The sequence below is a fragment of the Strongylocentrotus purpuratus genome, unplaced genomic scaffold (genome assembly GCF_000002235.5).
Source record: "Strongylocentrotus purpuratus isolate Spur 01 unplaced genomic scaffold, Spur_5.0 spur5_scaffold_11, whole genome shotgun sequence".
Classification (NCBI taxonomy): Eukaryota; Metazoa; Echinodermata; class Echinoidea; order Camarodonta; family Strongylocentrotidae; genus Strongylocentrotus; species Strongylocentrotus purpuratus.
The window spans coordinates 14,110,797-14,126,376 of NW_022145596.1; the positions used below are offsets into that span (position 1 = coordinate 14,110,797).

Here is a 15,580-nt window from a genome sequence, read left to right on the forward strand (position 1 = left end):
TGGGAAAGGAGGTGTGGAGTGTTCAGAGTGGAAGCGCAGCTGTTCAGTGATTGAAGGGGAATCACTGCATGTTTATCCTTGTGGAACTGATTTTTAAAATTTCTATACAAATATTTTTTTTTTGAAGGTATACTGTAAGTAACCCAGGGGATTTGTATGATGTAATTCTTTATATTTGTTTTGGTATACATTATGTCCTGAGTTTCCCACATTTCATGTTTGATCTGAAGACTGGAAATATACAAGTTTGTGGAAACTTTTTTTTTTCCTTTTTTCATGTTTACTTTAATTGAAGTATTACAAATACAAATTCTGGTTAATGAGTGTAAACAAATAAACATTGGTAAATTATAATTATACTTGTTGATAAGAGTCGAAATCTTTCAATCTTTTCCCCAGAATCTTTTACGAGTGGTTGAAGTGTGGATGGACGAGTGGGGCAAGTACTTCTACGAGCGTCGGCCGTACCTGAAGGGGCAAGACTACGGCGACATCAGCAAGCAGCTCGCCCTGCGGGAGAGGCTCCAGTGTAAAAACTTCACCTGGTTCCTGACTGAGGTGGCGCCAGATATCCTCCAGTACTATCCTCCCGTGGAGCCGGAGGGCGGAGCTAAGGGTCACGTAAGTCTGAACACATCTCAAAAGCTTGATTCTAACAACTGTACAATCGGAAGCACGATACCTTGGAGTAGATCAGTTTTTTTTAGTGGTGATGGTTATTTTACCTGACTGCTAAGAAAGCATAAATGCTTGTAAGTAAGCTACCAGATGGCCGATGGCTTTAGGTCCTCTCTGAGGGACCTGGTAATGAGGATTAATGCCTTACCAAAGGGCACTAGCGCATCGACTTGGTTTCGAACCCGGGTTGCCGGATCACAAGACCACTGCTCTACTAACTGAGCTATCGCGCCTGCTCCTTAGTTTTAGAACATGTACAAATATCCACAGATCTTTTAAACATAGAAGAGACCCACTCTGCATTTTAGAATCATTCCAAAAGTGTACTAGGTACTCTACGAATAGCTTTTGTTCCCCCTTTAATATGTATATCATGGAATGCTCTGTTGGTGCATTAATTGATAATGATTACATAACTTTCATGAGCATGTATCCATTTTTTTCTCATTGGATCTCTCTCTTATATTTTGATTTGTGCCATTGCTATACTTGAAAATTAATCCATACTTTAGTAAATTTCTGCTTTCATTTATAAGATCGAGATATATAAATCTGCTTCATTTTGTTTTGTAGTCATTTAGTTCTCATCCAGCAATGAATTTCATGTTTATCTATCTAATTTCTTTTTATTTGTCATTACTATATTTTTGTGTGTGCCATTTGTCTGTGGGATCCAGAGTGTTTCATTCAATGTTGTTATTTCTTTCTTTCTTTCTTATTTTCTCTTTGTTATTTAATGTGGACTTTAAATAAACAGGAAATGTTAGATAATTATTTATATCAAGGAAACTATGGAAGCGTGAGCATACACTCTCCTTACTACATGCATGTGCCTCTATCCCTTGCTAAACCTCCCTACTTCTGTCCAGGAATGCAGTTTGGATTGCCAGTGCAATTTTGATCATCTTGGGGAAAGTTTTCTTTGCAAAAATCGGAAGAGATAGGCACAAACATCTAAGGCACAAACGAGATACACTCCTCATGTGAAAAATTTAAAAATATTTTCCTGTTGACAATTTCAAACTTAATAATACAAATAATAATAATAGTAGTAGTGATAAGTTCTTCTATAGTGCATTTCAGGGCGGTAGACCCTCACAGTGCTCTTCACAATGCTCTTTACAATCAGTGCTAACACTTATAAAAAAAGATAAGTTTTAAAGGCTTTTTTGAAGACTTCAACGTCATGTGCATGTTGAGTAGTAAACACAAAATATCAAACACTGAAGTGTAATCTGCACGTCTGAAAGGGATCACAATTATGTGCCTTTGTCAATTAAGAAGGATTGAAGAGATATATATATCATGTGGAGGATGCAACCAAATGTTTGGAACAACAAAGATTGCATGTATCTCAGCATTTGCTACTATTTTTCTGCATCATGTTCCATTTCGTTTATTTTTACTTCTCTTCTTTTTCCAAGAGGGGGGGGGGGGGGGAGATGGTCTTTAAAATCGATGGTGGTTTTTTTATGAAGCGACAAATCTGTCATGTATATCATTGTATGGATTCTTCGGTTCATAATAGTGATGACAAATTCCAAGTACAGTCAAACCTATCTATAGTGACCACCCAAGAGAAACACAAAAAGTGATCTTTGTAGACAGGTTCCTTTAGTACATGTTTCAATGAGAAACCATTGGCATGGGAAACAAAAAATGTGGTCTTTGTCGACAGGTGGTCACTAAAGCAGGTTTGACTGTACTATGAATTGTTAAAACAGGTAACATCATGGTAACATCATTAGTATCATTTAAACTAAATTTGTTATTCTCTTTTATGTTTGCTACATTTCTACAGATAACACATACGAGTACAGGAAAGTGCCTGACGTTATCACAGGGTGGTAAAGATGAGCTTCGGGTACAGGAATGCAACCCTAGATCCATGAAACAGGGAGGTTCTCAGGTAAGACCCAGGGGCCATATCCAATTCAGTGTGTAGATCTTGTCAGTATTTTAAATGACATTTTACGTGGCTAAGTAACATGTCTTAACTTTTATTTAGATCTCACTTAATAATAAATTAGAATAATATTGGATATTTATAAAGCCCACATATCCACCATGCATTGTGCTCAAGGCGCTCCCAAGTACATGTATTACCCCCGGCTCTGCTAGGCAGCTGATTTTGGCGCTCACAGCATTCAAGGAATTGCTTCCTACCGGTACGCATTTAACACCTGGGTGGAGAGTGGCAAATGTAGATTAATATCTTGCCAAAGGACATTAGTGCCGTGGCAGGACTCGAACCGCGGACCCTGTGATCCACTAGACCTCAACACCTCTACAACACCTCTAGCATCTTACTTTAGTGAGCCAACTTTAAGGCATAATACTTACTGGAAAGCATTGTGATGTCTGATAGTCAATCCAAAATATCCAATTAATTAATATCGGTCAATGATTGAATCATAATTTGCAATGCTCAAAACTTCCATGCTCCAAAAAGTGCCTTCTTGAACGTTTGTTAACTTTATGTTGAAGTTCCTGCATCCTTATTTTGAATGCGCAGAAGAGCTATTGCCTTGAAAACATTTTTTTTTCTCAATCAACGATAAACAAGACAGACAACAGAGCGATGTACTTACATCTCTTCAGGAGGTGTTGTGGTTTATTCGTTTGACTCTCAATCCAAGTGTTGTGAGTTTGCATCCCAGTCTGGTGCTAATGTCCTTTGGCGAGACATCAATCCACATTTGCCACTCTCCACCCAGGTGTTGAATGTGTACCCTGTAGGATGCGAAAGTCATAGTTACTGTATGCGTAGCATTGTGAGCATATTTAAAATGGCGCCTGGCTGGTATGTTCCTTCGGGAGTGAAAAATGTGCATACCTGTGTGGGCAAGCCTGAATCTGATGACTGGGGTAATCATATACAGTCAAACTTGTCTATAGCAACCGCCCAAGGGAAACACAACAAGTGGCCTTTGTATACAGGTTCCTTTAGTTCATGTTTCAATGAGAAACCGTTTTCGAGGGAAACAAAAGCTGTGGTCTTTGTAGACAGGTTGTCACTAAAGCGGGTTTGACTGTATCTGTAAAGTGCATTATAGAGACACTGTTGATGTTTCAAGTACTTTATAAATCCAGAAAATCATATTATTATCATTATTATTATCTTCTCCGACAGTTTTGGGAGTTGACTTGGCATGATGATTTCAGGCCATCATCAAAGAGTCGGAAACAGTGCGTAGACTTCCCCTACGGAAGGGAGGGAGCGGAACCTATTCTTTATCCGTGTCACCATGGAGGGGGCAATCAGCTCTGGGTCTATGATGAGGTGAGTCGGAGACCAGTTCACGGTTAGCACACGTGCCAAATGACCTCGAATATCCACAGATCTTCAAAACATGAAGAGGCCCCACTTTGTATATTTGGAAATAATCACTCCTACAGTGATGGAGGTGCTACATAGATAGCCTTTATTTCCCCCTTTTCAAAGACTACTTCCTCCTGTGTATCATGGAGTGCACTGCTTGTGCATAAATGAATAATGATTACGTAACTTTCATTAGCATGTATCCAGTATTTTGTCTCCGTGTATTTCACAATGTGGTCTGCAATGACCTTTATCTGCTCATGCTCAGACTGCAACTGTGAACTGGCTTATTGTAATGATATATTTTGATAATAATGCTAATAATGATAGTAGCAATAGTATTGATACTGATGATATTGATGATAATGAAAGTGATAGTTATAGTGATGGTAATGATAATGATGATGATAATGATAACGATAATGACAAAAGGTTTTAATAGTTAATAATGTCTGTGAATGTCATTGGACATATATGAATGAAAGCTTAGGTAATATGAAGCTTAAACAATGTAGAACATTATATTTAATAGCTCGACATTCCTAATAATGTGGTTCTACCTCTCTGTAATAGAATTATGATTTTCAACAAATGTGCATTTTGTCTTCCAACATCTTTTTATGCCTCTACATTTCACTAAGCTATCATATTAAGTTTGTTTTGCATTCTCCAGCTCCAATTGACCAAAGATGTACATTGTACCATAGCAACTATTCAGACTAGCTTTAATGTAGACTGATTATATCTAAATTCAGATTCACTACGATTAATCAATATTTATTTTGATTTCAAGGAAATTATGTAGCACTCGTCCCGTTTATTGAGTAAATATATCTAGATTTTAAAATATTTACACTAAGTATGGGATGTTAATAATTGTTTGTTTTTTCATTTTCAATAAATCAGGGACGTCATATCATCTATCATCCGGTCTCGCATCTGTGTCTGTCTGCAGCAGGTGACAAAGCAGTGATGACTCATTGCGTTGAGGACAAACAGGATCTGAAGTGGACCTGGGCCCAACCAAACTCCAAGAAGTTAAATGAACTAGTTAAAAAACATGCAATCTTTTGATGAAAGATTGAAAATATTAAGTGCCAATATTATTTGTTTGAACGTGTGATTTTTGTTAACGAATGTGTTCTTGTCTCTGTAGTCAAGATTTTATGTTAAAGATAAAGTTGTTCGAAATGAGATTAAACAATTTTTTTTGTCTGATACATAAAAAAGGCTTGTTGTCCATTCCCTCTAAAGCTTTATGCTTTTTGTGGTATTTCATGCTTTAATTGTAAAAGTAAAATGAATGTTGATGATAAACACAAAATTGGCTTATGAAAGCATGTTTATGATATTTTTAAAAAGTTCTTATCATCGAAGTGGCAAATTGATTGCAATAAAAGACTAAATAGGTGCCAGTTTTGTAACTTTTGATGATATACTTTCAAATCAACAATGAACAGTAGATTTAATAAAGGATATGTTTAGAGCTATGCCTTGGACAGATATATCAGTACTTTCATACTTTTATTTCAGAGCATATTATGTTGTAGTATTTTAAGAGTAATTGTAATATTTGGATAGTGATAGATTCCATCTTAGATTCATACCAGTATGAAATGATGTAGCACAGTTCCATTAATGTATAGAAACCATAATTTCTTTTAATAACTCTTCATGAATTATTTTATGTGGAATTACTTAATAATTGATATTTTACATTTTGTTCATTCATATAAGTATCCTGCGTGTTTGTCATTTTCATCAATACTATACTTGCTGAAATGTTTCTTTAATACGAGCATTACTAATATATTTAATTGTACATTTTTACATAAGACTAAGATATTGAATATTATAACTATGAAGAGATAAAGAAAAAAAGAACTTCACAACAATATTTTTATATTGCATACTATATTTTCTCTAGTATGCTGTGCAAGTAAAATGGCTTCAATTATAGTTTTCCATACGTCCATTGATGGAGCTTAGAATTGAAGTAGTGTCTCTCAACTTAAGGAAATAGAAGGAAAAGTTTTGTTGTGTAAGTCTGTTAAATTTTTAGTATGACTCTGTAGCCAAAGTAAATTGGCTACAAAAATGTTCATGCAAGTACCCCTATCAAAAGTTATAGGAATAATATACATGGCATTGTACTATTAAAAACATCTTCCCAGTAAAAAGGGAAAATGTTATGTTTTTTAATGAAAATGTGTTAAAAGTGGTATACAAGCATCTAGTGGACTTAAAGCTGTAAGTCCTCTCTGAGGGACTTGGTAATTGAGGATTGATGCCTTACCAAAGGGCATTAGCACATCAACTTGGGTTTTGAACCCAGGACCCACTGCTCTACCACAGAACCATTACCCCGCCTCTACCCTTTTATGTTTGTTTTAATATTTTCACAAGGAGACATTTATTCTTTGTAGAGTTGCCACAGAGCAAGGGGTGAATTTTTACTTTGCGATATTCCTGTTACGTGTTTTTTCTTGATAATATCTATTCCCTAGCTTCCATTACTATCAATACAATACTGACAACTGAGCCATGTCTTTTCAATGGAAATAATCTTTCACAGTGTATGATATGTGTCAAGTGCCTTTACACAGCTTTTGTATTTGATGTGATATAACTCAAAGTAGATGCAAGAAACTTGTGTTGTATTTGATGTTTGTGCTCTTAGAAACAAAAGTTAATTGATGAAACATAATATGTAGAGAGAGGTGAAAATGTGTATTTCCATTTCTTTTTCATTTACTGTTCAAATGAGTGAGCCAGCATTATCACCTGCTCAGAGCTAGAAGGGCATTAAAGAGAAGGTTGAGTTCTGGGAAGAGGTGAAAAATAATTTGTGAGCATTACTCATTCTTATTATGCAAGTGTGGAAGAACATCGGTTAAGACATGTTCCCTGAAAAGCATGGCTCTTCAAATGCCTTCATATTCTAAATATGCATGTAACATCGTAAAAATCGGGGGCCGGCTTTTTACGCCACGTGTTCGTGTAGTCCCATATACATCTTTCTGTGCAAGTGTTTGTAACTTTACCAAGACTTGGCCAAATTTCTTATCATTTTGACGATTCAGGAACCTTGCAGTACACACCAATACTTATATGCTAGATGATCAACCTTTTCTGGTCGGTTCCACACCGTTTCTTTCACAATGCGATCGCATGACCAGAACTCAATTTCATCTTTAAGTCATAAATGGAGATGAAACCGTTTCTAAAAGGTTCAACATTTTGTCAAGTCTCTTCACTCTGTATTTTGATTGAGACTTGCTTGTTACTATATTAAATTATGTGTTTAGTTATGATGATTTAGCTACTTCCTATCAGTACTACTGTGTCATTAGTAGTAGAAATTAACCAAGAATAGATTTGTATTGTTTTCCTATGTTTTCTTTGATTTTTATGAAACTATGAAATTTCTTTACCTATTTTATCTTTGAATTTTATGAAATGCTCTTAAATATTTTTTTCTTCAAATCTGAATTGCATTAAATCCAAAGACAAAGATGCCTATATGAAAGAATAGCATTCCATTAGTTGATTTTCAAAACCATTTAGGCATTTCCTTCAGAAATTATGGAAAAGAGTCTATTGTAAATGTTGGCACTTTTTTTAATTGGCAATAAGGAGATGAGATTTGGGATTTGTTATAGCCTTTAACAAGGCATGTTATCTACATTTGCCTCTCTTAACCCATGTTTTCCTGTATGCTGCACACACTGAATATTACAGCTAGTATTAAGCTCAAGTGTAATAATGAAGAGGACTTGCTCTCTTCGAGCAGTCTTCAGGTTTATTTATTGTGCTTTCTTTTTTTTCTCATCTCTTTTTGTAGTAAATACAGCTCATATATTATCAAAGCTTGTTTTTAATATTTAGCACAATGTAGAGAGAGAAAAGTATATCATGAAGAGGAATTGCTTTCTTCGAGCAGTCCTCAATTATTTTTTAAGGGCTTTCTTTTTTCTCATCTCTTTTTGTGGTAAAAAAATACAGCTCATGATATATTATCTGGTTTTCAATATTTAGACAGAGAGAGGTTTAAGTTTTGATTGAGAGTGTGCATATCAGTACATTTTGAGTACTGTTTCCTTAATTCCAACTTTTACTGGTGCAAAATATTTATTATGTGGATTCATGGATTGTACCAGAGGTTTTTTGTAATGACTTAGGAAAGTAAGAGAGCTTAAATTAGATTTAAGGCACTTGGGACAATCAAAGAAAGATTAAAATGGAAACATCAATAAAATTACAATGTCTATTTTTTGTAGTAAAAGTAGAGATTTACCATGATACATCATGTCTATAAAAGGACAAACATGGGTTATACAAATGGAGATATATATTATACATGTATATTTGTTTCCATCTATTCAATGTTATTCGTTCAATCAGTATACGATTCCAAAAAAGTATGATATTTTTTTGTATGAAAAGTTGAACAAACTGTCAGCTCAGGTTGGTCATGTGATGTAGAAATATGTAATTATATTTACATACTGGTATTTATAATACGTTATAATGAACTGTTTCAGAGCACTTGTGTCGCCATATATGTTAATTTGTTCATCCATTGGAATTCTTCTGATGGTTTTTGTTGCATATCATTCCAGTACAGGAAAAGGCAAAATTTCTTCACACAAATCTGTTATTTTTTTGTCTGTTTGGAACCAGAAGGGCACTAAATACAGAAATTTAACACAAATTTAATGCCGTTCTGGCTCTGAACAGCTGATTTGGAATTTCAAATGTGACATTTTTAATAATGAAAAAAATCTTTAATTCTATTTCTAATTCTTGCCACGAGCGATTTACAGAGCTATTATAGAATCATTGCATCCGGAAGTGATGTACATGTAGTATTATTTGTCTTCCCTCCAGTTTAGTTTCACAAACAGATTAATTGATTTCTACAGATTCCTGTTCTGAAACAGATCAATGATAAATTACGACAGTGGTTAAAAATGGATTGCTAGAATTCAGCCATGGTGGTGGATCCAGGATTTTGAAGAAGAAGAGGGGGGGGGGGGGGGGAAGGATCAATGTGCTTCTTTGCCATGTAACACTGCATTCAAGCCCATTAGGAGTTGACATATATAGAAAGAATATCTGTTTGGTAGCCAGAAGTGTGTATACTCATATCCTGACTTTAACACAGAGATAACACCCCTTTGGCTCTGAGTGCAAAACATGCAAGTGCTTTTGCATTTCACCACAAAGTTGAAGGGGGGGAGGGGGGGGGGGGAGGTATTTACCTCCTAACACCCCCTGGATTTACCCCTGCAGTGACATGCATAGTTCATTCAGTATTGAGTCCACACCGGTCCAGTCGCACATTCTAAAGCGTGCAATAACTAATAGTGTCAAATGATAGCTGGCAGGCGAGACCATAATCCAGAGGTATTGAATGTTGTAGGTAAGGAACTGTTGAATATGAACTTTCAGGGCAGTATTTGCAGAACGGAGGATTTTTTTTTTTTTTTTTTTTTTTTTTTTGGGGGGGGGGGGGGGGAGTAGTGAAAAAATACCACTTTTTTACCTGTAACCTTTTAGTATTAAATAGAAAGCTACACAAAGTTGAGTTCATCTTGTAGATGCATAGATGTCGGAACCCAAATAATGCATTGTTTTATGTGGGTTTTTTTTTCTTCTTTTCTCATATTCATTTTAAAACATATAGAATTTTGTATAGTGCATTATATACTTACTTTATGTCCAATTTTCATGGTCTGAATTGTATTTTTCAGTTCTGTGTCAAATGTAGCTTTGCAATCAAAACAGCTCTCACTATTTCTGTCTTCTTCTGTTGTAGTATATGAAGACTGATTTTCACTGTGAATTTGCCTTTATAGATTATTGAATAAAATTGTGTTTATGAAGTAATATCATTCCATCATGAAGTAATAAATGTATATTTGAAGAAAACGTGTGTTTATGTATTTTTTCTTCTGTGAAAATGTGTTAATTTCAGTCCCTCCCCAAACTAGGAGAGAGAGAGAGAGAGACGGGGAGAGAGAGAGAGAGAGAGAGACGGGGAGAATAGAGAGAGAGAGAGACGGGGAGAGAGAGACGGGGAGAGAGACGGGGGAGAGAGAGAGACGGGGAGAGAGACGGAGAGAGGCGGAGAGAGAGAGAGAGACGGGGAGAGAGAGAGACGGAGAGAGAGAGAGAGAGACGGAGAGAGAGAGAGAGAGACGGGGAGAGAGACGGGGAGAGAGACGGGGGGAGAGAGAGACATTTCTCTCCGTCCGTCTCTCTCCCCGTCTCTCTCTCTCCCCGTCTCTCTCTCTCTCTCTCTCCGTCTCTCTCTCCCCGTCTCTCTCCCCCTCTCTCTCTCTCCCCCCGTCTCTCTCCCCCTCTCTCTCCCCCGTCTCTCTCCCCGTCTCTCTCTCTCTCTCCCCGTCTCTCTCTCTCTCCGCCTCTCTCCGTCTCTCTCCGCCTCTCTCCGTCTCTCTCCCCGTCTCTCTCTCCCCGTCTCTCTCTCCCCGTCTCTCTCTCTCTCTCCCCGTCTCTCTCTCTATTCTCCCCGTCTCTCTCTCTCTCTCCGTCTCTCTCTCCCCGTCTCTCTCTCTCTCTCTCCCCCTCCCTGTCTCCTCTCCCCGTCTCTCTCTCCTCGTCTCTCTCTCTCTCTCCCCGTCTCTCTCTCTCTCTCTCTCTCCGTCTCTCTCTCCCCGTCTCTCTCTCCTCGTCTCTCTCTCTCTCTCCCCGTCTCTCTCTCTCTCTCTCTCTCCGTCTCTCTCTCCCCGTCTCTCTCTCCCCGTCTCTCTCTCTCTCTCCCCGTCTCTCTCTCTCCCCGTCTCTCTCTCCCCCGTCTCTCTCTCCCCGTCTCTCTCTCCCCGTCTCTCTCTCCCCGTCTCTCTCTCTCCCCCCGTCTCTCTCTCCCCACCAAATGAATTATATGGACTCGCAACATATTTTTACTTTATCAAATGTTAGTAATTTTTGAAAGACATTGAATAGTATAATTGCACATAAAACCTTGTGTAGAAAATCACTTAGGAAAACAGAACAAACGTCTTTGAATAGCATCAAATAATAATAATGAAACATTTCATACTAATTTGTATAGTTTTTTTGCTTCACAATTCATGGTCAGTATCATTTATAATTCAACACCATTTCAACACCAGGCACTCATCCCTAAATAAAAATAAATCAACAAAAGATAACGTATAAGTGTCGTGGTCTAGCGGATATGTCATCGGACTGTGGATCACATGGTTGTGCGGTTCGAGTCCCAACATGACACCAATGTCCTTGGGCAAGACATTAATCTACATTTTGCCACTCTCCGCCCAGGTGAAGTAAATGGGTACCCGGTAGGAAGAAATTCCTTGAATGCTTTAGTGCCTTATTATGGTAGCTGCGCTATGTAAATTGACCTATTATTATTATCATTATTATAAAACATATTTTCATGGACTTTGGTTGCCGCATTAAGTGTTGCAAATCTTTGTGTCATACATAATAGCACAAGATTAGGCAAGGTTTTGAACAATCTTAGTAATAATGTCAGTAGGTTCTGGCAAGAGATTTCATTTAAGTACACCACTCCTTCAGAAAGCACAAACTTCCAAGAAAATTTAAAAAGCATCAATCTATTCTATCCGTATGTATTTTATATCTTACTTTTTATTTATCTAATATATATTTATATCTATCTACTGATGCTTTTCGTTATCTCCTTGGTTGTACAGGTCTCTTATCCAGCTTCTTTCTGTATATCTCTTTGATGACTCTGTTCTTGTATGTTGCCCATGTTCTGGCTTCTTCTAAAACCTCCCTGGTAAAGTCAACGGAAGGGTAGTCCACAGCCTGCAATGTAAATACAATAACCACAAGAAAATGCATTTTTCTATTTGATATGATAATGGTCAAGTAAAGTTATCGCTGAACAACCAGGGGCGGATCTAGCTTTTTGCTCAGGGGGGGGTTGACCAATAATGACGATGCGGAGCATCGTCCACGAGCCGCAAAGCGGCGAGCCGATTTTTTTGGGGTGTTTATTTGAACCCCGTAAGTGATGTTTTCCTGGCATCTATTAACACAATGGAGACCATAAAAAGCAGTGCATGATAACGTCTTTTTAAATCAAGTAAAAGTTAAATACACAGTTATATCCAGAGTTATCATGTGTTTGGTTAAGTTACCAGATGAGTTGAATATCTTCTCACAATATTTGCACTTGAAAGGGTTTCTCTCCAGCGTGCGTTCTTTTTTCTTTTTTTTTTTTCTTTTTTTTTTTCTTTTTTTTTTTCCTTTTTTTTTTTTTTTTTTTAATGTGGGGATTTTGGGGATGAGAATCGGCAACGCTGGCCTAGCTTGTCACTTCAGCGGTGGCCCGTGTCCTCAAAAAATCTGATGGGGGGGGGGGGGGCAAGGGACTCTGTGACATTTGTTCGCCCAACCCCCCCCCCCCCCCCCCAAAAGAAATAATAATAATAATAATAATAATAATAATAATAATAATAATAATAATAATAATAATACATAGAAATAGAATAAAATAAAATTACAAGTTTAAAAAAAAAGATAAGATTTAAAAAAATGGTCCCCGGATTTTTTTTTTTGGGGGGGGTTGCAACCCCCCAACCCCCCCCTCTAGATCCGCTTCTGACAACATAGAACATTCTCAGCACTAGATCATTGGGAGCCATCGCACATTCAAGAACAGTAGCATAATATAGTATTGAACATAAATCTTTTTGCTCTGATATGTACCTTTAAGCAGTAGACATGTCTTGGTAAGATTACTTAAAATTGGAAGGAAGAAGAGTGCAATAGGAATATAGATATGACAAGAAAGAACCAGAGAGAGACATGGAAGTAGAAAGAGAGAGAAAGAGAAAGAGAGAGAAAGAGAAAGAGGGGAGAATGGAAGGTACATAGTGAAGGAGAATGGCTTCATATCTTCATTAGATCAACGCCATTGACAACAGTGTATGGCTATTACGAGTTCTACTCTCACTCTCTCTGTAGTACAGCAGTTGTTTTGTACTACATTTTGTACAATGTAAGAAAAGAATCAACAAAACAGCCTCATTTAATGCAGTTTCAACCATAATATTACATCATAAAGTTAATGAAATGGGAGTATCAGTATAGTTATGAAAAGCAGTAAAACTATCGTATCATTAAATTCCGATCAAGTAGCTCAAGAGATTTACTAACATAATTATGAACTGTTGACATACTATACTAACGTTGTTGAAGCAACCTTCTATTGTGATTCCTATCACCACAACCAGTCAAGTACAAACAGATTATCATGCAGTGCAACATCTTTACTCTCACGTCAAATACCTGCTCAAATTCTTACCAATTTACTGGCTGTTTTCAAGGTTGTGGAAGTAACATCGCTTGCGAAGAGTCGTTTTGATACGAGTATGACCTCAGCTCCGTCACTGATCAGACACAGCTTAGCCTCGGGCTGGGTCCCCGGGAGAAGTGACTCGATGCCCTGGTAAAAACAAAACAAGTTCAGAGTTATAAAAATTATGGTGTGGACAAACAAAAATAGTTTACATGAATTATGATCTGTAGAACAGAAGTTGCTATGTTTTTAATTGTATATACTCGCTGCATTCAATCTCATGTTAACTTGACAAGTGATTTCTTTCTTAAGAAGATAAATATTCTCTTTTCTTCATCTGCTTCATCGAAGAGGATGTAAAACAAGACTTTTCTTCAGTCAGTCAATCTCCTATCATTATCTAAAAGTGCTTTAAAAGGCTTCTGCTTTTACAATGCTTGAATATATATATATATATAAAATGGCATGCATCATGAGGGCCTGTATACTGGGGCTTGTGCACCAATACACAAGGGACATGTTACGAGTTTTCTGAGGTACACAAAGGTACCCACATTTAAAGAAAATGGTCAAAACAGATTTGATTTCATTTGATTTGATTTATTTATTTCTGTTTGATTTTCTTTTTCTTTTGCATTTTTAAAAATATATAACAAAAAAACATTGCAAATTTTACACATTTCAAAAGGATATAATGTTGAATAAAGTAACTAATCGAAAACAACAAATATAAAGAGGCGAGAGTTAAAGAATAAATTATTGCAACCAGTATACTCACAAATGCCATTCCTGCTTTCAAGGTTGCCAGTCTCGCGAATGTCGTCTTTATCTTATTGGATGGAGCATAATCGATTGGATTCTTATCTTCCTGATTATATCAGAAAAAGGGGAATAAAAAAGGAGAAATGCAATTATAATATCATCGACTGAAAAGGAGTACTTTTAACGAAAAATCTATAACACAACGTTGCAGGTTCCACTAATTTGGCACGCCTTCAAATTGATGATAATGTATAAAGCATTTCTAAACTTCTTCAACCGATATCTGAAAACATATCTTAAACAATTTTTCTTCATCTATCTTTAGACTAAGGGAAAGGACTCTGTGTACTCTGGAAAAGCACTTAATAAATTCAATTGTTATTGTTGTTAATGATCACAAAACAGCAGCTATTTGCTGATAGATGTTAGAAAAGTGGCATGACTACAGACAGTAGAGTATAGAAAGTGAGAAAAAGTACCTCTTTTTGCGAAAGAGCGTTCGCAGACACCGTAAGTCTTTTCCATGTTCTTTGTACTGCCACGGATTTACTCTCAGCTACACGGAAAAAAGAACAGAACAAAAACAATATGATAACAGTACCAACTGAAGGAAATAATATCCAGAGTAAGGTCTAACGTTTGTTTAAAGTATATGCCAATTCATAAAGGAATTGATATCATGATAAAAATTATCACCAACTAAAAGAATACATTTATTAAGAATAAGGTTTTAAAGCTTTGTTGATAATAATGAGTAAGTTAATGAATTAAGGAATAATACTTAATTATACCCATTGAAGAAGTACAATATTGAGTTTAAGTTTAAAAACTTTGTACTTAGTATTCCAACTTATACAAGAATATGATTACACCCTGACCATTAACATTATGCTAATTACATGAATGGTTTCCATTAAATTCGTTATATCAATTTATATTGTGCTACGGCGTAGAATCACTGGACTCCACACGAAATAGATACTGAAAAAGTTCATCGGTGCCAGTTACAACCGGTACTGTCACAATATCGTATAATTTCGTGATAATTATTATGTGTCCTTGTGACATTATGCATCATTGTGAGATTACTAATATAACAGGACTGAAAGCTACAATCTGAAACGAGAGTCTCCTTCGCCATCCAATCTGCTTTTCCCTACACCATTTTATAAACAGTTATCGTATGAACTCAAGACAGAACATCCTGGATAATTATCTTCAAAGGGGTCACAAAGGGGTCACAGAGGTCAGCCAAGACTCATGGGACGATGATGACGAGATTAGTTATCACAACATGCACATGATTGAAAACTAGAACGTACTTTGTACGTCTTTTTTCCTCGTTGTGATCATTTGATCATCTTGTAGGAGATATTTGGGTGATTCCATGTGAACAGATTTCCTGTCTTCAAGATAATCATTGGTAGCATCCTTTAGAAAAATGATAAAAAGGAAGGATTATCAGTGATATCAAAACTGTAGTAGAAAATTATCAG

At 36.6% G+C, this 15,580-nt stretch overlaps 2 protein-coding genes across 2 annotated transcripts in view; one reads left to right on the forward strand and one right to left on the reverse strand.

Moving 5' to 3' along the window:
* Positions 1-6,075, forward strand: part of LOC586004 (polypeptide N-acetylgalactosaminyltransferase 10) — a 46,513-nt gene extending 40,438 nt beyond the window's left edge. The window contains exons 10-13 of the mRNA XM_030980726.1: positions 400-621; positions 2,480-2,587; positions 3,812-3,961; positions 4,907-6,075. Coding sequence (XP_030836586.1) covers positions 400-621; positions 2,480-2,587; positions 3,812-3,961; positions 4,907-5,074 — 648 coding nt within the window. The 3' untranslated portion in view covers positions 5,075-6,075. The remainder of the gene's footprint in view (positions 1-399; positions 622-2,479; positions 2,588-3,811; positions 3,962-4,906) is intronic.
* A 5,550-nt stretch (positions 6,076-11,625) lies between these two features.
* On the reverse strand, positions 11,626-15,566 carry LOC105438438. Its single transcript, XM_011666238.2, has 5 exons — positions 15,407-15,566; positions 14,564-14,640; positions 14,101-14,190; positions 13,329-13,469; positions 11,626-11,824 (listed from the first exon to the last, which is right to left on the reverse strand). The coding sequence occupies exons 1-5, from the start codon at positions 15,471-15,473 to the stop codon at positions 11,687-11,689; spliced, it is 513 nt and encodes a 170-aa protein (XP_011664540.1). The 5' UTR covers positions 15,474-15,566; the 3' UTR covers positions 11,626-11,686.
* Positions 15,567-15,580: the final 14 nt, after the last annotated feature.